The 25754-nt window shown below is 41.3% G+C and overlaps 1 protein-coding gene across 1 annotated transcript in view; it reads right to left on the reverse strand.

Annotated features, from left to right (window-relative positions):
- Nucleotides 1-25754, reverse strand: part of kcnt1b (potassium sodium-activated channel subfamily T member 1b) — a 175674-nt gene that overhangs the window by 102214 nt on the left and 47706 nt on the right. The window contains exons 16-17 of the mRNA XM_069916271.1: nucleotides 24038-24187; nucleotides 16437-16675 (exon numbers count right to left, since the gene is read on the reverse strand). Coding sequence (XP_069772372.1) covers nucleotides 16437-16675; nucleotides 24038-24187 — 389 coding nt within the window. The remainder of the gene's footprint in view (nucleotides 1-16436; nucleotides 16676-24037; nucleotides 24188-25754) is intronic.

A 25754-nucleotide genomic window follows, 5' to 3' on the forward strand; every position in this document is an offset into this window, starting at 1 on the left:
CGATCCTGACTACATGCACCTCCTGTTGGACCTCCCACTTCATCAGCCTCAAGGACTTGAAAAGGTTCCTGGGGTTTTTCTCCTATTATGCCCAGTGGGTCCCTAACTATGCAAAAAAAGCCCGCTCCCTCGTAAAAGCCACCTTCTTTCCCCCGTCAGCAGAGGCCCATGAGGCCTTCAGCCACATCAAAGGCGATAGTGCCAAGGTCGCGATGCATGCCGTGGAAAAATCCATCACATTCCAGGTGGAGAACAATGTGTCTGACTTTTCACCCACCACACTTAACTAGCGGGCAGACACGTAGAAATATTTCCCCTGCTCCCTCCAAAGCCCCGAGATCTGGCATTCCTCCATTGAGAAGGAGGCCCAGGTCATCGATGAGACAGTAAGGCACTGGAGACACTATCTTGTCGGCAAATGATTTATCCTGCTAACTGACTGATGTGCAGCTGCTTTTGTGTTCAATAACAAGTAGTGGGGTAAAATCAAAAACAAGATTCTGAGGTGGAGAATCTGCAATTATGATAACTTGTACCAGCCCTGAAAGCTCAACGAGCCTTCGGATGCCCTGACCTGAGGGACTTGCACCAGTGCACAGATAGACCATTTACAAGCCCTCCACAACAACCTCTGCAACCCCAGGGTCACCAGGTTTTTCCATTTTATCAAAGCCTTCTATCTCCCCTATCCGGTTGAGGACATCAGGACAATGACCAGAAACTGCCAGATCTGTGCAGAGTGCAAACCACACTTCTACTAGCCGGACAGGTTGCACCTGATTAAGGCCACCCACCCCTTTAAGCACCTGAGCATGGATTTCAAGGGGCTTCTGCCCTCTTGAACCACAACGTGTACTTCCTCAACATCATTGATGAGTACTTAAGTTTCTAGTTTGCCATTCCCTGCCCAGACATGATCACTGCCACCATCATTAAAGCCTTGCGCAACCTCTTCACCCTGTTCTGATAGCTCTGTTATTTAATAGCGACCAAGGGACCTCCTTCATGAGTGATGAGCTGCGCCAATATCTGCTGGCCAGAGGTATCATCATGAGCAGAACCACCACCTACAACCCCCAAGGGAATGGCCAGGAGGAAAAGGAAAACACCGCCATCTGGAAGATCAACTCCTTACCTTGAGATCGAAAAGCCTGCTGGTCTCCCATTGGCAAGAGGTCCTCCCCGAAGCATTCCATGCAATCAGATCCCTCTTCTGCACCACCACCAATGCCAATGCCACCCCACATGCGAGTTTCTTTCCCTTCCCCAGGAAGTTCGTGTCAGGGACCACGCTGCCATCCTGATTGATGTCCCCAAGGAAACTTGCTTTGAAGGCACATGAAAAGCCATAAGCTTGATCCACTGGTTGAGAGGGTCTATCTCCTTCAAGCTAACCCCCAATACACCTATGTAATGAACCCGGATAAATGCGGGACTTCAGCTGACCAACCAGTACATCTGCCCCTCCCCCGATCACCCATCACATATCATGTCACCCTACCCTAGCCCCCAACCTATCTGATTCAGTTCAGTCACCGGTCACTCAACCCACCAACAACAACCAGACCATCCATTTGGGAATATTTTCTCAACAAACATAACTGCAATTGATCAAGTAGATATATAAGTTTATGTTAAGATTGGATTTTACATTTGAAATGTGTGTAACGTTCTGTATGAAAACTATAAGACATAGGAGCAGAAATAGGCCATTCATCCCATTGAGTCTGTCCCACCATTTAATCATAATCTGATCCATTTTCCTACTCATCCCCACTTCCCAGCCTCTATCCATAACCTTTGATTCCCTGATGAATCAAGACCCAATCAATCTCTGCCTTAAATAACTCAGTGACCTGGCTTTCACAATTGCCTGTGTCTATGCACAGACAAAACATTTCAATATAGAAGAAAAGATTTAATTTTAATTTAATTTTGAGATACAGCTTAGTAATAGGCCTTTCTGACCACTAGACTGTGGCGCCAAAACATACTCATGAGACAAATTAACCTACTAACCCTATACGTCTTTGGATTGTGAGAAGAAACTGGAGCACTCAGAGTGGGGAGAACGTACCAACTTCTTACAGACAGCGTTGGATTAGAACCTGGGTCACTGGCGCTGTAACCACGCCAACAAAGGTGAAACCTGAAGTCACTTATTAAGTTTATCATTTCTAGAGAGTGTGAGTGAGAGAGTGTGAGTGAGGGAGAGTGTGAGTGAGGGAGAGTGTGAGTGAGGGAGAGTGTGAGTGAGGGAGAGTGTGAGTGAGGGAGAGTGTGAGTGAGGGAGAGTGTGAGTGAGGGAGAGTGTGAGTGAGGGAGAGTGTGAGTGAGGGAGAGTGTGAGTGAGGGAGAGTGAGTGAGGGAGAGTGAGTGAGGGAGAGTGAGTGAGGGAGAGTGCGTGAGGGAGAGTGAGTGAGAGTGCGTGAGTGAGAGTGCGTGAGTGAGAGTGCGTGAGTGAGAGTGCGTGAGTGAGAGTGCGTGAGTGAGAGTGCGTGAGTGAGAGTGCGTGAGTGAGAGTGCGTGAGTGAGAGTGCGTGAGTGAGAGTGCGTGAGTGAGAGTGCGTGAGTGACAGAGTGTGTGAGTGACAGAGAGTGTTTGTGAGTGAGAGAGTGAGAGAGAGTGAGAGAGAGTGAGAGAGAGAGTGAGAGAGAGTGAGAGAGAGAGAGAGAGAGAGTGAGAGAGAGAGTGAGAGAGAGAGTGAGAGAGAGAGTGAGAGAGAGAGTGAGAGAGAGAGTGAGAGAGAGAATGTGAGTGAGGGAGAGTGTGAGTGAGGGAGAGTGTGAGTGAGGGAGAGTGTGAGTGAGGGAGAGTGTGAGTGAGGGAGAGTGTGAGTGAGGGAGAGTGAGTGAGGGAGAGTGAGTGAGGGAGAGTGAGTGAGGGAGAGTGAGTGAGGGAGAGTGAGTGAGGGAGAGTGAGTGAGGGAGAGTGTGAGTGAGGGAGAGTGTGAGTGAGGGAGAGTGTGAGTGAGGGAGAGTGTGAGTGAGAGTGAGTGAGTGAGAGTGCGTGAGTGAGAGTGCGTGAGTGAGAGTGCGTGAGTGAGAGTGCGTGAGTGAGAGTGCGTGAGTGAGAGTGCGTGAGTGAGAGTGCGTGAGTGAGAGTGCGTGAGTGAGAGTGCGTGAGTGAGAGTGCGTGAGTGAGAGTGCGTGAGTGAGAGTGCGTGAGTGAGAGTGCGTGAGTGAGAGTGCGTGAGAGTGCGTGAGTGAGAGTGCGTGAGAGTGCGTGAGTGAGAGTGCGTGAGTGAGAGTGTGTGAATGACAGAGTGTGTGAGTGACAGAGAGTGTTTGTGAGTGAGAGAGTGAGAGAGAGAATGTGAGAGAGAGTGTGAGAGAGAGAGTGATAGAGAGAATGTGAGAGAGAGTGTGAGAGAGAGAGTGAGAGAATGTGAGAGTGTGAGAGAGAGAGTGAGAGAGAGAATGTGAGAGAGAGTGTGAGTGAGAGAGTGAGTGAGAGAGTGAGTGAGAGAGTGTGAGTGTGAGTGAGTGTGAGTGAGAGAGAGTGTGAGTGAGAGTCTGTGAGAGAGAGTGTGTGAGAGAGAGAGAGAGAGAGAGAGAGTGAGAGAGAGAGAGAGAGTGTGAGAGAGAGTGAGAGTGAATGTGTACAGTTTCCTGACATGGCATCAGTAAGTAAAGTCTCTTCTGTTATTTGAATCTTGCATCTCTAAGTTATTTAAGAAGCCTCCCAAGTAACACAGAGACATAACATGGTGGCAGCGGTATAAGCGAACAGGAATAAAGCCATACAACTGATTGTAAGTCAATGAAATACGAAGGGGAGGAAGAGAAAAAACACTACTAAAAAAATGATGGAGCAACAGTAGTTCACCCAGTGATAGGCGGGGAGGCTGAAGACAATGATGAATCATTTAAAAAGTTTTAGCAGAAGTACAATTTAGCATTCAAGAGCTATTTTAAAAATGCAACAGCAGAGGAGAAGATCAGTTCTATACTTCTCTGGACAGGGGAGTGAGGCCTTGACTTATTTAATAGCTGGGACCTTACAGAGGAGGAGAAAAATGATCCAGAGCAGATATTTCCTTCTCACCTTGAACCCATGTCTAATCATAGAATTAAATGCTATGAATTTCAAGGCTTCATGCAAGAGACAGATGAAACTGTTGAGAACTTGCTCACTTGACTCAAAATTGTTGCTGCAAAATGCAGATTTAAGGATCTAAAGGAAAGATTAGTTGATCCACTAATTTTGGGGAGTGCACAAAGTGCAAAAGACTCTTATAGGGAAGGATAGCTTGAAGCTGGCCAAAGCGACAGACACAGCCAGAGCCTTCAAATGAAATCCCTATCTATGCAAACCCACCCAAAAAGAAAGAAGGGTAGATGCTATAAAGAACACAATCAGGAAAATGCAAACCCCCAAGGCCTGCAGGAAGTGAGGCAGACAACACCCTTTCGATGACTGAAACAAATGCCTTGCATATGGTTCTGAATTTAGAGCCTGTGATAAACAAATCCACTGGGCGAAGATGTGCAAATCTGGCATGAAGAAAATAGTGACATCAGTGAAGAGAAAGCAAAGGTTCACCCAGATACTGGACATAGAATCCATAACCTTCATGAGATGTCAGGTGAGATGAAAGAAGGAAGTGAGTTTCACACAAGGATCCAAGTTCTCAGCAGAACTTCTAAATGGCCAGAGATATAAAACAACTCTGTCAAGCAAAATACACTCTCCACAAGACCAGGAGGAAACCAGAAGAAAACTGACTGGCACGAAAGAAGGAGGACACCAGCATTATAACAAACATTGCCTGAACTCTTCAGAGGGCAGCATGTGCATTTTCAAGAGCTGCTATTGAAAACATCGACCCCAGAAAAGGTCATCAGAGAAGTTGAGACATCAAGATCATACATTGTCAAGGCAGACATCCGGCCAACACCAGATGTGATGAAGCAGAAAACTTTAATACCAGCAAAGTCTGCAACACCAATATCAAGTGAGGTATCCAGTGAGAAGAGACCACAACCACTAATAATGAAACATCTGCTCAGCAGTTGTCAGGTGAAGCACAAGCTACATCACCTTCATGTGTACCAGCAATAGAGCCCAACAGTCGCAGCCAAATCCACAAGGTGGCAATATCACCAGTGTGATATCGATAAGAACTATTTAAAAATATTTGTGTAAATAAATTAGTGTACAAGATCAGTTACTTAAGTTGTACTGGAAAGAAAGTGATAAAGAACACTTTTTTTTCTTTATCTTGAGAAGGAGGGATGTTATATAGTCAGGATAATGTGAACTATTTTGTAACCACGTAAGAATACATCCTTCTCACTGTAGTAACTGTAGTGCACCACTGTGGGGCATGTGTGTGCATGCCTGAACAGTTTCCTGAGATGGTGGAAGACATCAGTAAGTAAAGCTTCTTTTGTTTTTTGAATCTTGTATCTCTAGCTCTAGGTTATTTAAGAAGCCTCCCCAGGAACTCAGAGACATAACAGAAACTCACTGTGAGAAACAGGAGGGGAGGGGCTACTGAAGCTCAAGAGGCAGAGTACAGGTACTGCACAGGAAACATTAATAAAATAACACTAAATAACAATAACTCATTGAGATGAAGCTCACAAATACAAATCATTAAATGAAGTTTGCAAATACAAGTTGGGAACACAAATTAATAAAGTGCATTTTTAACTGTTATATATAGACTTGTCTGTAAATGATGATTTACTTGTATAATTTTACATTGTTTACATGTAGTTAATAAATAGAATAAGTTACATATATTAATTGTTAATGTTATGGGTTTGTTAATGGATTTTTAAAGGGAAATCAGCATATACAATTTTAAGGACTATTTAGACCATGTGACATGGACTTTTCTGTAATTTCATTCACTGCTGAAATGCTCTTCAGTAAAATGTTTGGTTGAAAATTATATCAATGTTTTTTTTATCTTATACAGTGGAATCTATTAGAGGTATTGATACATGGAGATAAATATTGGCTCATGATTTCTTAAGCATTGGTGTATGAGATTAAATAGCAAAATTAAACTAAATTAATTTTAGCACATTTATATCACACAGGAAAAATAAATTCAATAATTGGAAAACACAGAGTTCCTTGTCTATCACGTTCAGATTGAAGAGTTAAATATGGATAAATAGATGGATAATGGTTCTGGTATCAAGGGGCCAAATGTTTTTCTCACTCCTGTACAAATAGAAATGTGACCATGTCTCTGTGAAAGTACTATTCAGAGCACTTCTGGCAACAAATGATACCACTGAACCCAAGATGCTGTCTATTATTAATCTAAATTCTGAACAAATTCACAGCACTTTGGGAGTCATTTAGTCTATCATGGAGTTAATGAACCATTATCCAAGCTCCAGTCTTGTAGGTTACATATTTCAACTGTGCATCCACCACCTGCTAAATATGATGAGTTTCCATGGGGTGAAAAAAGTAATTCAACTCTTCCCAATCTTACTGGTTCAATCAACAGTATTAGAAAAGATGCACTTAGAAACTACTTCAGAGACCAGACTCTAATTAAACTGAATTCTAGTTCGGACTTCATTATATTCTGGGTGAAATTACTGCTCCTGACCTTCCTTTAACCTCATTAAGTACCTTAACTTTATTGCCTCAAGTTATTGATCTGTCTAATGGTGACCAGAATTACACACACTGTTCCTCCTGTGGCCTAACTTGAGTTTGATACAGTTCCAGCATGGCTCCTTCGCTTTAATTTTCTACGTATAATCCAATATCAAAACTACCTTGTTAATCCTCAACATCATTATTTTCCAATTGAACAGCCCAATCCACTTCTTGGTATGAACACTTTATTGTGCACTCTCTTACCTTATTTGCCCATCTTGAAATGCAGTATCTCACACAGGTCCAGATTAAATAATACTTGCCACTTTTATTTTAAGATGACTAATCCTCTGCTACCTCCCTGCAGACTTCAATCATTTCTGGTTGGGTACATTCAAAAGCTGATCTCATACCATCATTTATTTTGGTTTGATTTTTTTTCCATTCATCAGAACTTTTAAAACCACTAAACAACAGTTAAAAACAACTATTTAAAACAATCCTCCCATGACTATTTTCTCCTGAAGATGATTTCACTAATGTTCAGGATTTTCAATTTCTGAAAAGTCAAAAATTATCCAGGAGGGACAACACTTCTATTGGGAAATGTGCTGGAGCTTATACACTAGGCAGTACATCAGTCAAAAAGGGGCGTTTTACTGTACCCGATATTAACACATGTGAAATAGTTCCACCCATAACCCAATTGTTGTTTCTATTGGAAGTAAAACACAAAAATCTGCAGACACAGTGGTTGAAGTAAAAACACAAAGGTTGGAGAAACTCAGCAGGTGAAGCGGTGTCCTCTATATACATAATCGACATTTCAGGCTTGAGCCCCTCATCAAGCTATGTTGTTTCTATATTGTTTTTCAATGATGGATGACTCTCAAACATAAACAGTGAAATTAATCCAAAAGATGAAGTGGAAAAGCACCTGAAAATATATACTTAATGCAAATGAATATCAGTGTTGACACACAAAGATTGCAAACGTTGGAAATCTGATTAAAAGACCTTGGTGAGACCTCACCTGGAGTATTGTGTTCAGTTTTGGTCTCCTTATCTGAGGAAGGACATCATTGCCATGGAGAGAGTGCAGAAAAGGTTTACCAGATTGATACCAGGAATGGCGGGACTTGCAAATGAAGAAAGGCTAGAACGACTGGGCTTGTACTCGCTGGAGTTTAGACGATTAAGGGGAGATTTAATAGAAACGTTCAAAATTCTTAAGGGATTTGACAAGCTAGATTCAGTAAGTTTGTTCCCAATGTTGAGCAAGTCTAGAACCAGGGGTCACAGTTTAAGGATAAAGGGGAAGTCCTTTAGGACTGAGATGAGGAAGAATTTTTTCACTCAGAGGGTGGTGAATTTATGGAATTCTCTGCCACAGGAAGTGATTGAGACCGGTTCCATAGCTATATTTAAGAGAGATTTAGTACTTGTGACTAGGGGGATAAGGGGGTAGGAGAGAGAGCTGGAACAGGGTACTGAGTGGATGATCAGCCATGATCAAAATGAATGGTGGTGTAGGCTTGAAGGGCCGAATGGCCTATTCCTACACCTATTTTCTATGTTTCTATTGTTACAGCAGAACCAGTTCTGATGATAATATTCAAGCACCACCCTACCTTTACCTTAATGAATACATGTATACAAGTAATCCTTTGAGCTGCTGCGCATTTCCAACATTGTTTTTGTATTCAAAAATTTGGGTTATAGATTATGTTTTGAGATAATTATCTGACAATTGATTGAATAATGCACATCCATCCAATTACACTGCATGTAATGTAATTGGAATGGCATAATCTAAACAATCCTAACTACGGCGAAAGCTGCAATGTTCCAATGAAGTTTACCAAAAATAAAATCAGACAGGACTCCAAACCCTTTCAGGTGAGTTGATGTTAGGTGGCAGGAAGTACATACATTTACTGTGGACTGGCTAACTTCACGTCACACATACAAAAGGAGAAGAAAGCATAACAGAAAGGGAACAATCAACACGAACTCAATCATCCAGTTGACGCCGCAAAGGAGAAGTCCTGTCTTTCTTTTGCAATTGGAAATAGATTTAGTCATAACAGTGAAATGACCATCAATCTTTAGACTTCAAAGTCTTGACTTGTTTGATAATCACCAATAGTTTGGCATCTATCCTTTGACCAATTACTACAACTCCCATCTACAGAATGGAGAGTTTAGGATGTAAAAAGTTCATTGTGAATGTACTCAAATGAAAGTTATGTGAATATCACTGTGTTGCATGGACAGAATAATCAATAGGTTAAACAGAAAAATACCAAGAAAGAATGAAGAGAATCAGGAAAAAGAAAGAAAATTGGTGGCAAAGTAATTAAAAGTTTTGCATTAATATTTAGAGTTCTCGATCAATTAAGTAGAAATACAACTAGGTTATTCTGTCGAACTTGAACTCTTTTCAGTCAGTGAATTGAATACTGTAACTTGCTGAAAGTGCTCGATTTCTATTGGCTAAAACTGAGCAAAAGGTTAATGAGAATTATTTAATAACTGAGTGTTTATTTTAATAAAACATTTCGTCATCATATCACCCCTGTACATCAACAACCAGAAAGTCCTATTTGAATCATCGTATTTTTAAAAATTTTATAATTAACAATGAAATTCTGGACTTGTATTGGAAATGATATCATGCCACTTAACTGGAATTAATTGTGATCCATAATCTTCCCCTTATTATTCCATTGAAATGGCTCTTTGTCAGCAAAGACCAATGTTGGACACTAGTCCAGCGACATGACTCAATTTGGGGCATCAATGCAAATAGCTTTGTTCTTCCAATGCTGCTTTTGGTTGAAGATCGGACGAGGGAGGCATAATGAAAATTAGGCCACAATTCCCAAATTGCATGACAACTTCTCTGATTTAATATTATGTTATTAAAACATAAACTAATCTTATGCACCAGCCTGAACACTCCTGTCGATTTTTCTTCACTGTTAAAATGACAATAATACATTGAGAGTATTTGAACCATGTACAAAAGTCCTCTAGCAAACAATGGATGCGGAAGGGATGTTTCCAAGGGTGGGGGAGTCAAGAACCCGGGGCCATGGTTCGAGGATAATTGGCAAACCATTTAGAACCAAGGTGAGGAGGAATTTCTTGACCCAGAGGGTGGTGAATCTGTGGAATTCATTGCCACAGAGGACAATAGAGGCAGGTTCATTAAATATATTTAAGAGGGAATTAGATATATTTCTTCAGTACAAGGGAATTAGGGAGTTATGGAGAGGAGGCGGGGACGGGGTATTGAACTTTAAGATCAGCCATGATCTCATTGAATGGCGGAGCAGGCTCGAAAGGCTGAATGACCTACTCCTGCTCCTATCTTCTATGTTTCTATGTCTAACTGCATCAGAAATAGAAGTGGTGAGCCGTTTCCTTTTCTGACATCAATGGTCAGGATTTTGCAACTATCATGACAATAAAATTCTCAAGGATCCTTGTAATTCTGCAAATCTGGAAGTAATTTCTCAAACTGACAAATATATGATTAAATGCAAAAGCCAGCAAGTAATGATATCTGCTTTCCTACAGAATATACCAACAAAAACCTTAAAGTTTATCTTTTTTTTTCAAATCACTGAACTAATGAAACTTTCAAATTGCTACACAGTACGCCACCACTCTCATTGTTAAGTCATGACTTAAACTCATCTCTTACTGAACAAGGGACAGTATGAGTCACTCGAGAGAAAACAATTAATTTTTTATAATGCAATTACTCTTGAAAGCCTCCCAGCACTGCAAACTTCATATAGACCCTTTGCATCCAAATTACATATTATTCAAAATATTTTAACAATTATTACTTTAAAATTGATGACTTTATAGCTTCTATATTCCAATTTTTCTGCACTCTAAAATATTTTTAAAAGTTAGCTGAAGATGAGAGTCATTTTAGTTTCTGGTTTATTGCCCATTCTTGAATTTGAATACATTTATTTGCTCATCTAGCTTGATGACATCACTATTGCAGAATGCCAGAAATCTGGTAAAGCAAATGCCGATATTAAATTAACATTAGGAAACAGGAAATTCCCAGGGATCACTGATCTTTGTATCAATCTTTCTTTGAAGGCAGCAAAAGATATTTTGCTTTCCTACTGACTGTAGAACTCAAGTCGATAAAAATTTCTGTTGATGGACTCAAATATAATAAATGATCTACTTAGTTGTTAGGTTCTCAGCACCACCAGCAAACATTTATTGCCCAATTGCTGCAATTTTATCATAGAGCATTCCAAAAATTCTCATGATGGAAGGATTTCCAGGAACTAGGCTCAGAAACAAATAATTTCAATATATTTCCATATCTGGATGAGAAGAGAACATTACAGCACAAGCCCTTCAGCCCATGATGTTGTGCTAACCTCTATGAACCTGATCAACAATCTAAACCTTCCCTACCTCACACCCATTATCCTCTATTTTTCTTGAATTCATCCACGAAGCCATGTGAACTTGGCCAGTACTATCTTGAGCATTAGTCTTCACTCTATTAGGTGGTTCTTTAAGAGGAAGTGTCTCGAGAAAGGACCCTCACCATGTCCTTTCTGACTGCTACCATCAGGAAGGAGGTACAGGAGCCTGATATCTTACAAAACCAGTTTCTTCCCCTCTGCCATCATATTTCTGAATGAACAAGAAACCTATAGACACCACCTCATTTTTTTTTCTCTTTTTGTACTAATTATTATTATTTATTTTTAAATACAGGCACTCTCCAACTTGCGACCTATGTGACTTACATCCATCTGCATGTACAACTGAATTAAAAAAGAAAGAAATATAAAATTTACATGGTTTATGTTGCATTTGACAAGCTATAACAGGGATACGGGGCATGTAAGAACCAAAATGTGTGTACTAACATTGTTAGTTGGCGTCCTGGGGTCCCGAGGCATATGCGCGGTGGGTTCACGTATTGGTGTTGGGTTGGCACATGCACAAGGGTTAAGGGTGCAAGCACCAACCCAACTCCAAAATGCAAACCCACTGCACATGAACCAACCAAAGATTCATGCACGTGCACAGGAATTAAGATGGCTGCACCCAGCCAATGGATCCCAGGGCGCCAGGTAACAAAGTGCGCATGCACATTTTGGCTCTTATATGCCCCAAATCCCTGTTATAGTTTGTCAAATACAACATTTGATTAAAAAGTTTGCAAGTGGGCAAAATTTCGACTTACATCCATTTCGAGCTATGACCAATCCTTCAGTCCCAAATACAGTTGTAAGTCAGAGAGTATCTGCATTGCATTTATGGAACCATAATTTTTTTGCAATTTTGAACCTGTAATGCACAATACTGCTTCTGCAAAACAACAAATTTCATGACACATGGTCATGACAATAAACTTGATTATGAATTCTTTTAAAAGTCCCTATTGTATTAACATCCACCACCATGCCTGACAATGCGTTCCAGGCACCCACTACTGTTTGTGCAATAAAACTTACCCCTGAAATCTCCCTCAAACATTCCTCCCCCCTCCTCAAACAGATGTTGTCTGTTATTTGCTACTGTGATCCTGGGGAAAAGGGTGCTGGTTGTCCAGTGTCTATGCCTTTCAATCTTGGAGACCTCTATTAAGTCCCTTCATCCTTCTTTGCTACAAAGAGAAAACCCTAAGTAAATCTCCTCTGCAACCTCTCCAAAGCTTCCACACCCTCCCTATAATGAGGTGACCAGAAGTGAACACAATACTCCAAGTGTGGTCTAATCAGAGTTTTTTTTGAGTTCCAACATATCCATTAGAACTTAAACTCAATCCCCAAACTAATGAAGGCCAGCATTCCACAAGTCTTCTTAACAGCCCTATCAACCTATGCAGCAACTTTGAGAGATCTATGGATTTGGACCCTGTGGTGGAACCACTGTGTAGCTATTAGCACTATCTGTATGTATGTACTGTATGAGCTGGCCCACCCCCTGCACCTGTGACTCCTCCCCTCATAAAGGCTGTTATGCCCAAAGTCCTCCCTCAGTACCTGCCTTGGAACCGGGCCAGCAACATGTGAGATGTGATAATATATCTAACTGCCAGACACAACTCACCTGATTAAAGCCACCCACCCTTTCAAACGCCTGAGTATGAACTTCACTCCACCAACAGCAATGTTTACTTCCTCAACATTATCAATGAATACTCATACTTTCCTTTCGCCATCCCTTGCCCAGACACGACCACAGCCACGACGTAAAGTCACTACATAGCATATTCACTCAGTTTGAGACCCTGCTATATCCATAGTAACCAAGGATCCTTGTGTATGAGTGATGAGCTGCGCCAGTACCTTCTGGCCAAGGGAACAGCCATGAGCAGAACCTCAAGCTATAACCCCCAAGGGAATGGCCAGATAGAAAGGGAGAATGCCACTGTCTGGAAGGCAAATCTCCTAGCCCTCAGGTTGAAAGGCTTGCCCATCTCCCAGTGGCAAGAGGTCCTCCCTGAGGGCTCTATGCTACCAGGTCCCTCCTCTGTGCTGCTCCTAATGCAATACTGCATGAAAGGCGCTTTTCCTTCACCAGGACGTCTGCATCGGGAACCACATTTCCGTCCTGGCTGATGACTCCTGGGCCTGTCCTGCTTCGGAGGCATACCAGGAGCCAGAAGAATGACCCTCTGGTCGAGAATGTCCACCTCCTCCATGCAAACCCCCAGTACACTTACGAGGAGTCCCAGGATAGACTGCAGGACACAGTTTCCTTCCGGGACCTGGTGCATGCAGGGGACCCCTTGACCAACCCAATCCTACAACCACTGGCGGCGTAACAGGCCAGCCAGCCCCACTAATTGAACCTGGGACCTCACCCCAACCCCAGACCGAGCAAACCCACAGTCATATTAGCCCCCCCCCCTCAGCCACTGGTGACACAGCCTGTTGCCCAAAACACTGCCCAGGTGCCAGCAGCGGAGCCACATCACCCTGCTGGACTCCGTTTTAAAAGAAGGGATGAATGTGGTGGAACCACTGTATAGCTATTAGCACTGTCCATATGAATGTACTGTATGGGCTGACCCACCCCCTCCCCTTAGAATCTCCATAAAGGATGTTAAGCCCAAACTCCTCCTTCAGTACCTGCCTCGGAAAGGGGCCAGCAACATGTGAGATGTGATGTCTTATGGTGATTAGAGCCTATTAATCACAACTCTCAGTCTAATGTGGTTGATTGATAGTGCTACAGACCCCAAGGTCCCTCTGTTCCTCTACATCATTAAGAATCCTGCCATTAATCATGTACTCCACCTTTAAGTCTGACCTTCCAAAATGTATCACTTCACACTATCTCGATTAAACTGTACCTGTGAAAAGTGTCCATGTTTTTACTGCTGTCTTTACAAGTCTCACAAAGTCTGTGGAGAATGGAAAGTTATTGGGATAAGCAATAAAGCAAAATGAATGTGAATAAGGAAATGAGAGCGTCTTGGTGGCAGGTGGAAGGAGAAGAATGTGGCCTTGTTGAGACACAATTTCTGCTTTCTATGTGCTGTAAATGTGATGGACATGTTGTGGTGGTGGGGATTTGCTGTTCATCTGGAGTATTTCTTTTCTGTTTTTGTTATTAAAAGGTTATGCTCAACCGATGTGCTGAGCTGAGCTCACTTACCTGAGGAAATAGCTGCTGGGCTGCAGGTTTCTCTCTATAACTAGGTTTCTCTTGCCTTGCAAAGTGAAAAGAAAAGGTTTACTTTGTTTATCAATATTAAGAGTTTGCTTATAGTTTGAGAGATTTGGAAATCAGCACGGTATGACACATCTGCCACTTCCCTGTTCAACAGCGCATCCTGTCTATATCCTGCTACATCCTTCAACAACCTTCTACATTATCCACAGCATTTCCAACATTCATGTCATTGGCAACTTACTGACCAATCCTTTAATTATTTTGTCCAGGTCATTTATAAAAATCACAAGGAGCAGGGAACCGAAAACAGCTCCCTGTGGAACTCCACTAGTCACTAACCTCCAGGCAGAATATGTTCCATGTATTACTGACCTCTGTTTTCTGCAGGCAAGCTAATTCTGAATCCACACAGCCAAGATTCCATGGATCCCATGCTTCATGACTTTTTGAATAAGTCTACCATGGGGTCCTTGTCAAATGCCTTACTAAAATCCATATACATAATATCTATTGCCCTAACATCATTAATTTCTTTTCTCACTTCCTCAAAAAAACTAAATTAGGCTTGTGAGGCATGGCCTACCCCTCACAAAGCCACGACTACCCCGGAGAAGATTATGCCTCTCAAAATGCTTATAAATCCTGTCCCTAAGAATCCTCTTCAATAGTTTGCCTATCTCTGATACAAGACTGACGGGTCTATAATTCCCAGGATTCTTCCTATTATGTATTTTAAACAATGGGACTACAATTTCCATTCTCCAATCCTCTGGTACTTCCCTTGTGGCGATGGAGGATGCAAATATCATTGCCCACACATTAACAATCTCTACCCTTTTTTCATGTAAAATCATCTCTGGTGTTTTCACCACATGCAAGAAGTTCCAGTGAGCAGAATAAGCAGAAATGGGTCAAAACTTTACAACGGACCAATTCTGCTTTCTGTGAAATTTGAACTTCCAACTTCAAGACACCCCTGTCAAAAAGGGAGAGAATTTAGAGTTGTATCATAATGTAATCACCAGAGTTTATTATCTGTTTTTTTGTACATTTGTAGATGAGTGTTTACTGATGAATAATATGGAAGGTATCAACAAACTAACAAACTTAAAGGTAGTGTTTCAACCTCAGAAATATTTTGGCAGACTGAATAAGTCACCAATAAAGAAACACAATGCAAACAAAGAAAAAAAAAATTACAGGAAGAATTCAGCAGGCTCAGACAATATCCAAGGATAGAAGTAGTCAATGTTTTGGGTCTGAACCCCTTCAAAGGCTCCAGACCCGAAATATTGACTCACCATTTCTACCTTCCTGGTTCCTCAAGCATTTTTTCATTGCTCAATTTATCAAACAGGTTTGTGAAGAATTTAGAGCCCAAATAATTTGAATGTCTACCTCTATAAATGCTGCATGGCCTGCTGGTCTCCCCCAGCAGTTTATTTTTTGCTTTAGATTCCAGTGTCTGCAGTCTCTTGTGTCTCTAAATGTTTAATAGTTTCCCATAAAGGCCACCTACAATGGCAACAGTACCTTGAGAAAAATTATTCTTGAACATTCAGTACTCTTATTCATTGTATAAGGAAAATAAATTAAATAAAATTATAAATATTTTGATATTTCTGTCACATTGAAACTCAAACTACAAAGAATTATGGATTAAAAATATCCTAATGTTCTATAGTAAATCAAAAGGATGGGGATTTCGGATTTGGGAGACAACTTTTTTCTCTTTTTCTCTCCTACTCCCTTCCCCCTTGCATGGTATAATTCTTCAGTTGTTAAATTATTGCTTCTTTTTCCTCATGTTTCCTCCCCTCCCTTTTGATTAACTTCTGTACTTCCTTTAAAGATCTGACACAGGTCATGGATCTAAACTCTGACCTGTTTCTTTCCCCATAGATCTGCCTGACTGAATAATTCAATAATTCTGTTGTTGTCATTTCAGATTTTCACTTTTCCGAAGCATTTCACTTGTGAAATTATTTTTAAACATTTTAAATTTATGCCTATCTAATTAAAAACATGGGTTTGAGCAGCTCAACGCCTCACTATCATGACAAATTGTTACACCTTTTGTTCTTTTTCAAGCGTTAAATCTTGTTGAAATCCCACAGGGTTTTCAATAGAATTAATAGTGTGCTGAGGTCGAGGGTCCATATTAGTCAAAATTACTCACCCATACTTGCAATGATGCTGTGGACAGGAAGCCTGGAAGGTCCACTAATGATTCCACCTGAAGTCAGGCCCTGTCTCTTTTGTTTCTCTTCCTCTTTAAATATGAATGCAGAGTTTTCTTCTTTAGTGATATTAATGTAGAAGCAGGTGTCTGAACCGACCATAATATACCGAGGTCCGGGATTGAGCAAGATGCTTTTGTTATCCTCTCTCTTTGCACCTATAAGGCACACACCATACCTGCACAGCAGAAGGAAATCAGAAAACATTCTGTTACTTTCAATGTTAACCTATCAAGTCTTTAGTTTCTTCTGCTTAAGTCATTGACTCAATTCCATAGAGTTTCTCATATTAATTTTAAGTTAAACAAGAAAGCCTCAAGATGCTGGGGTTGAGTGCAGTGCACGAATGCGCTGGAGAAACTCAGCAGGTCAAGCAGCATCCATAAGAACCAAAGGGTAACCAACATTTTAGGCCTGGGCCCTTTGTCAGATTGTTAGTATTGAAATTTATTAGAGTGTTCAAAGCAAGGCGGGTGAACATTTTGCCTGTAAAAATCAACCAAAAACCTTCTGATGGAATAAATTCAATGAAATGCCTAATGTTTCCATCACCCCTGACCTCTTTTGAATAATATCTATAATTATAGGGTAATAACAGAAAGGCATTGTGCTTATAAACTATGTAAAGTAGCAATAGCTCAAACTTATATTAAAGCTTAAAAATGAGCCTATCTATTATGCTATTAATATGCAGTGAGGCTCTGTTCTGATCTACCCACCAACTTCTCATCTGAAACCAAAAATCATTGTCCAATTTAACAAAAATTTGCATTTTCTATATTGTTGGTTTTATGCCTTTAACCCATGCCTCTAAAAGGCACAGATAATTGCTCATAATTCACAGTGATGACATTAAACATCACTGTTCACTGAACATGGATACTGATTTACATATCCAATAGCTGAATCACCACGGTAAAAGTATTATCGTTATTTTTCATCTATCTTCTGATAATGAAATTTTCTCACCTTAATTATTTTTTTTTAATTGTCCATGCAACTGTGAAGAATAATGTTTTTGTTAAATACAAAGAGCTTGACACAAAGGCAGTCAAGCAGAAACATTGATCCAGAAACATGCCCACCCAGTTGAATCTGCACTACTGATGATAGCCCCCTGCACATACATCAACACTGGGAAATTCTTGTAGCCACGAGCACAGACTTACCATCAGCACTCTCTAGTGCAGAAAAACACTGAGCCCAAAGACATATTCTGCCATCAAAGTTCCCCTCAAATACATTAGAACTTGGATGCTGCAATCCAGAATCAAACTGCCAATCTTTAAATACACAAAAGCAAATGTAAAAAATATTCACCTTGCTGTAGCATTTAAAAGTCAGAGATTTCCGACCCATCTTTTCTCCTATTTGCAACCAAGCTTACATGGGAGCTTGGCTTTGTTAAATGCTATTTCCCTTCTACTCTGTCATTTTAGGGATATTTTTACATCTTTCGGCACAAAATATCCCGTTTTTCCTGAACTCATTTTGCACTCTAGGGGGCCATACTTACTTGAAAAGGGGCCAAGTGCACCCAGGTTATTTGCAATTGAATGTGACGGCAGCTTTTGATCAACTTAGAACAAATTATATCACTGGCAAACCCAGCATTTAATGTATTACTTCATTTGCCCTGAAGTCCTGGATAAGCTCACTCCTGGCCCCACATTGTCAGTTAGAAATCATTTAGCATGGTAAGCAAGAGCTGAGAATGCCTGGATTGCTTATAGAGCATCAGTCAGAAAATAATCAGAGGAGACACTTTGGGTCAAAAACACTTCATCAGAACTGGAACCAAGTGGATGTTTTAAGTTGGATGGGAGTAAAGTAGGGAAACAAAGAAAATGGAAAGAAGAGGAGGCCATTGAATCCACAGAACCCCTCTACCATTCGAAAGGATTACAACAGATTCAAGGCCTCGGCACCTTCCTCTGCATATGAATCCTTGATTTCATGATTAACAGATTGCAATCAGCGTGGATGGGTGGCAACACTTCTTCCGTGATCACACTCAACACCGGCACTCCTCATGGATGTGTACCCAATACCCCACTATACACCTTGCACACCCATGACTGTACAATTTCACCTTCACATTTGCTGCTGACAACACAATTGTCGGTCAAGGATCAAACAACGAAGAGACAGAATACAGGAAAGGGATTGAAAGTCTATTGGTCTGGTGCCAAGATAACCTCTTGCTCAACATCGCTAAGACCACAAGACAGGAGCAAGATTAAGTCTTTCAGCCCATCAAGTCTGATCCACCTTTCAAATCGTAGCTGTATTTTTACTTTCAACACCATCCTTCTGCCTTTTCTCCAAAACCTATAATGAATCAAAAACCTATAAACATCTCCTTTAAATCTACACATGGCTTGACTTCCACAGCCGAAATCTCCTCATCATTGTTCCAAAGGGACATCCTTTTATTCTGAGGCTTTGCCCTCTGTCCTAGATTCTCCCACTACCGGAAATGTCTTCTCCACACTCTGTCTTCCCCAAATAAGATGGAGATAATCAACAACTTCTGTTCTCCTGTCCACATTTTGGGAATAAATTTCTCCAATGATCTGATCTGGGGAAAAAACATGCTGAAATAATGGTTAAGATAGTTCACTAATACCTCTACTTTCTTCAGAAACTAAGGAGGTTTGGCATGATCCCCTTCTATTTCAACTTCTTCAGATGCCCCATTGAATGAGTACTTGTTGGATGTATCACAAAGTAGTGACAGTTTCTTTATCACAGCCATCAGGCTCCTGAATGAACCACATAAAAGTTCCTGCTGCCCTTTCCAAACACTAATTGATCTTTCACTTCATTACAATCCTGTTAGCTGCAATTATTTTCTTTACACCGCTGTAGAAATATTCTGTTAGTCTGCTTGAAGAACTCTTCTCACTGCACTCCGTATTTTGTGACAAATAAGTTTAAAACTTAAATATTTCTGCGGTCTCTCCAAACCCTTTGAACCTTTTTGTGTTATGAAATCCATCTATCCCTTTTTTAAATATATTCAATGACTTAGTCTTCATAGCCTTTTGTAGTAAAGAATTCTGTGACGTTTCATTGATCGGCATAATATGTAAAGGAGATTGCTCAAATTGAAAGAAGGAAAATAGGAACTACAATAATTCTACCATTCTTTCTGGCACCCAAGGAGAAAAAGAAAACAACTTAACCTTGTCTAACAAAAGTTTTAATTTGAAGACCCAAGGGCTGTAGCGGCGATGGCGGACATTCTATGACTGGCTAAAGAGCATAGCAAGAAAAAACAAATCTACGCAACCAACCCCTCCGATAATGACCCCGTGGCATACTCTAGTGCTCAAGCAGGCAATGCCCCAAGACAAGAAAGCAGCCCCTGGACACTTTGTCTTGGTGTTATTACCACAGGCATTGGAGAGTGAATCCCCGCAAGTGCCTTTCACCCTGCCCATTTGCAGGAAATGCCCAGGCTAACTGCCAGTCAGGGCTGCAGCAGATGGCAAGAAGCCTACAAGCCTACTTGGATGTATGGGACAAGTTATCCCAGCAAAAATTTCTGGTGGACACATGTTCAGAAGTTAATCTATTTCCACCCACCGATTTTGACACATGCTGTCCTACTCTGGACTTGCAACTATGAGCAGCTAACAGTTCCAACATTCAGACCTTTAGCACCAGGAAAATGAATGTCAAGTTCGAGAACCATAGCTACACTTGGCCATTTATTATAGCAGCAGTATCCCCCCCACATCTCCATCGGGGACACAAAACTCAAAACGGTCAACCAGTTTACCTATCTCGGCTGCACCATTTCATCGACAACGAGATAGACAACAGACTCGCCAAGGGAAATAGCGCCTTTAGAAGACTACACAAAAGAGTCTGGAAAAACAACCAACTGAAAAATCTCACAAAGATTAGCGTATACAGAGCCGTTGTCATACACACACTCCTGTTCGGCTCCGAATCATGGGTCCTCTACCGGCATCACCTATGGCTCCTAGAACGCTTCCACCAGCGTTGTCTCCACTCCATCCTCAACATTCATTGGAGCGACTTCATCTCCAACATCGAAGTACTCGAGATGGCAGAGGTCAACAGCATCGAATCCACACTGCTGAAGATCCAACTGCGCTGGGTAGGTCACGTCTCCAGAATGGAGGACCATCGCCTTCCCAAGATCGTGTTATATGGCGAGCTCTCCACTGGCCACCAAGTCAGAGGTGCACCAAAGAAGAGGTACAAGGTCTGCCTAAAGAAATCTCTTGGTGCCTGCCCCATTGACCACCGCCAGTGGGCTGATATCGCCTCAAACCGTGCATCTTGGTGCCTCACAGTTCGGCGGGCATCAACCTCCTTTGAAGAAGACCGCAGAGCCCACCTCACTGACAAAAGACAAAGGAGGAAAAAACCCAACACCCAACCCCAACCAACCAATTTTCCCTTGCAATCGCTGCAACCGTGTCTGCCTGTCCCGCATCAGACTTGTCAGCCACAAACGAGCCTGCAGCTGACGTGAACATTACCCCTCCATAAATCTTCGTCTGCGAAGCCAAGCCAGAGAAAGGAGAGTATCCCAACCTTTGCTTGGCACAAATTTTCTTCGAGCTCATTCATTCCTCATTGACTTAAAAGGACATCGGCTAATAGAGGGAACTACTTTTCAGACTATTCCTCTGGCAGATGCCTGTACCCCTGCTCTGCTCCTTCAAACATTAGGTAAACCAGTAGATGAATTCTCCAAGCTGTTGGAAGATTTCTCTGAGATTACTACTCTACAATTTTCTGCCTCCACTTTCCTATCCGCACTAAAGTGCATCGCTTACCTCCAGAGAAGCTGTGCTTAGCTAAGGAAGAGTTTGCTAAGATGCAGGAACTAGGCATAATTTGTAGATCTGACAGTTCCTGGGGATCTCCATAACATATGGCCCTGAAACACAATGGAGTTTGGCAACCATGTGGAGATTACAGGCAACTTAATGACACCACCATCCCAAATCGTTATCCATTACCTCATATTCAGGATTTCTCAGGTAATTTGCAATGAGTGAAGATCTTCTCCAAAATAGACTTGGTGCATGGCTATCACCAAGTACCGGTAGAGCCAGAAGACATTCCAAAAACAGCAATAATTACCCAGTTTGGGTTGTTCGAATATTTACAAATGGCTGAATCGTTTCAACGGACGATGGATGCTTTAGGGTGTGGTAATGACCAATGTCTTCATTTACCTCAATGACATTTTAGTGGCTTTACTGGGCAGTAGAACAGCTCCAAAGGAGAACTTCTAAACTTCATCTGCTGAGCTCATGTATGGTGCCCCGTTGGTGGTTCCAGGGGAGTACATCCCTTACCATTCCAACTACATCGATGATCTTAAGGAACTGTTGAGTAGGCTAAGGGAGACAGTAGGAAAATTCAACCCTACAACACCATCGTTACATGGAGAATACTCTCCTTTTGTGCCTGAAGACCTCAAAAACTGCAAATATGTCTGTCCATAGGTGAGAACTTGGTCAACCTTTACAGACATCCTATGAAGGACCTTATAGGATACTCAGAAAAACTAGGTCAACCTGTACTTTGGACATTGGAGGAAAGCCACAGTCTTTCACTATTGACAAACTTAAACCAACTAATGTGGACAAGTCTTCTCCACTGCAGCAGCCAACAGTCCATCACAGAGGTCGACACCTAAAAGACAGACAAACCTTTCTGCTGGTTCTGGGTTGGGAGGAGGGGGAGATGAGGGTGGCATGTGTAGCAGCGCTACGGTGGCATTAAAACTCTCAGGAGGCATCAAACCGACCACGTGATGTCAGTTTGGGTGATGTCATTGCATTTCGAGCACGTGGTTCTGGCTTTTAAAATGTTTCACAGGTTATGCAGAGTAAATCTCTTTGATACATCTAAAAACATCTAAAAACACCTTGTGTGGTTATTTTGTTGCGTCCACTGCGATTCCAGTTGCCACAGGTTAATAAATTAAAAATCTGATAATCTGCACCCCAGAATTTCAAAAGAGGTAGCCATGTGTTTTTCCAAAACACTATGGAGGGTAATAAAACAAAGGGAATGTGTGTGATAGGATGCAGTCAAAGATTGTTAAGGTAACAATTGTTGAGTAGGGAAGTGTACCAGGGAGCCATGAAGGGAATGCTGAGAGGTGGGAAGATGCATCTGCTGATGGAATCCCTTTGAGAAAATTATGGAGGATAATCCAATTAATGATATGCCTGATTAAGTGGAAGTGCAGAAAAAGGGAACCCTATGTTCATTCTAGATGGGAGGAGGTGTGGGGGCAGAATTGTAGGATTGGAATAAACACTTGCCCAAAACCAAGTAGCTGTAAAAAGTTATAAAGAAATAATGTGGAACAACAATTGAAACAAGAAAACAGGGGAAGGTGGTGGGGAGAGGTTCACCAGAAATTGTTGAAGTCAAGATGGCAGCTCTACTGTAGCCCATGTAATGGCAACATGTTGTTCTTTTTTCGTGTTGAAGAACAAATAGAGGTCTTTGCCCAAGATGGTGTTGCCCATGATTGGTAGTCAAGACCACAAGGGTTGTGAGATCTGGGGGAGTAGCAGATCAGCACAGACCACCAGTGCAGGAGAGTACCACCCCACTGAGAAGGGGAAGCCTGGAAGAACATCCCGTGGGATAGGGGACAAAAGTGATGGCTGAAGGACCCAGACCCAGCTGCTCAAGACTGGCTGGTGAGAATTTGGCATCAGGCCCAAGAATCCTGAGGGTGCAAGACTCCTGAAGGGAAGCATTGGCTGTTGAGACCAGGAGCTGAGGAGAGTAACTTGGATGCCTCAAGCTTGGGTTCACTACTGGAATGGACAGGACAGAAAGAAGAATGGGATGCAGTTGAGCTGAAATCATTTAGTACCCTGGATACACAAATTACAGCAGATGCTACTCTGGAGCTCTGTGGTTCAGGCAGTCTGAGAGTTTTCTTTTGGGTTGAGACACTGCATTAGGACTAAGAATGTGGATGGGAGATAGCAAGTATAAAGAGGTGAGTAAGAGGGAATGAGGCAGGGACTGGCAGGTGGTAGGTGAAACAGGTGAGGAAGGAGATGATAGGCAGATAGAGGCAAGTGGAGGAAGGAACAGATGGATTTGGGAGACTGTGACAGGTCTGCCACTCCCCTCAATTATGGACTCCATGTTGAGCCCCATTTCCGATTGACCTGTATTATTACCATTCCCCTCTCCACCGTTGCTGTCAAACCTTTTATCCAGAATCTGTATTACTTTGAGTTTTAAAGTACTGCAAATCTGAGGGGAGATAATACCAAGGTCAGTCACAAGATTAACCAATTTTAAAAAAAGGTTTACATCATTAGCTGAAACTAATGGTGAAACTCAGATTCATGTTTTCTGAATTATTAGTCCAGATGCAATATCATCACATAAACATATTCTGGACTGAATTGGATCCCAGGTGTCTGGAGTGAAAGATGGGCATTTAGAATAGAATGTTTCATTTACTCCGAACAAAAGAATTGTTAATCTGAACATGAACATCACTTACTTTTTGTGAGCATGAAATGAAGCATAGGTGAAGCTCTTCCCTTCATATTCTCCAAAAAACTTGCTGTCACTGAGCTTAATGTGATAGACCTCATTCCCTGAGCATCGCCCATACATCCTCTGCCACTGTTCTGGGGATTGTTGTCCTTCCCTGTAACCATGGAGATGCAATCATTTAATGGTTTAAATTCTTCACGAAGCATAGAAGCCTCACGTCTAGTAAAGGAACAAGGTGAAACCCAAGGACAAGAAGATTGTTAACTACAGGGGATTCAACATTGGTACCAAGAATTTCTCAGCATCATTATAAATTTTGAAGTGACATTTGGCAACATAATGTATATTCAGCAACTCGTGTGTTCTTTGTTCACTCCTGCATAGAATGAATGTTGAGAAAGGAAAAAGGTCCAAATAAATTCATTTAATCCAGAGGCCATGTTTCAAGGTTTCAATCACTAATGCAACATTTCTACACCTCAATGAACAAAAACTTCTACTGCTAGCAATTTTTTCTTTCCTGTTTTTAGTGCCAAATAACTTTTCAGTTTCCTGACAATATGAAAACTTGCAACATCACCATGGATTAGTCTCTGTGAACAAAACACTAACATGCAATTCTCTATGCTGAGCTCCTGATTTATATCATGTTATATGAGGGCGTTGCTGATTAGAACAAATCAGAAATACATTTTCAAAAAGGTATAACTCCTGGGAGGGTGCCATTCTTGCTGGGACACATGTTGGGAAATTATAGATATATAGGTCACAAATTTCTCCATGCTGCAAATTCAAACAGCCAAACATTTTTGGTTTTTCCATCATGCTAAAGCTAATAAACAGATTGATAAAATAAGTCATGCAAATTTGATCACTGAAATAATCAACTCATTTTCATTCACAACAGACAGGTTAACTGGTGGATTGCAGTGTTCGTTTAACCCATGATTCGTACATTGAAATTCTATCCCAATGTGTGTTTTATTGTGTCTCTAACCAGTTGGAAGGTTTTTTTTAAAAATGTCTGATCACTTTAATCCCAGTCACTATTAATGGAATGAAAGAAGCCAATAACTATTGCACCCAAGATTTACAAAAAAAATCTTTTACATTGAAATTTGGAATAATTCTACATTTAATTTCACAGCACACAATGACTTGACACGATTCAACAAAAATATTATTTTAAGCCACACATAATTTGGCAACATCTAATAAACACATGCTAGATTTTTAATGATGGAGAGTTCCATAGGGGCAATACATAATTTAAAAAATATCGATAAAGTATTTGAATGGATCAAATTCCAAATTACAGTTTGCAAATCAGATGCAAATTGGGTCAAATCATTTATCAGTTTTAAGCCTACTGTCAATAGAGGGCACCACTTTGATCTGTGTGATTCCTTAACACTGACCAGAAATTCAATACAAATCCATTTGCACCTCAGTGAAAGGACATTAAAATTTTATGATGCTCCAAGCCAGCTATTCTCAATGGAGGCTACAGCACATTTAAGGAGGTGGGGGGGGGGGGTCATCACAAATTGAAATCCTTCACAAGGTGGGCCAATGTACATAAGGGGAATGGAAACTGAACAGATAAAACATTTTTTGGGTAAGGAAAGGACTGCCAAGCTTTGCTGCAAAGTTGCCATGCAATGCAAGATTTTTTCAAGGTTGGAAGCATTTGGAGACAGCCTCGAATGACCGAGGTAAAT

The sequence above is a fragment of the Narcine bancroftii genome, chromosome 1 (genome assembly GCF_036971445.1).
Source record: "Narcine bancroftii isolate sNarBan1 chromosome 1, sNarBan1.hap1, whole genome shotgun sequence".
Classification (NCBI taxonomy): domain Eukaryota; kingdom Metazoa; phylum Chordata; class Chondrichthyes; order Torpediniformes; family Narcinidae; genus Narcine; species Narcine bancroftii.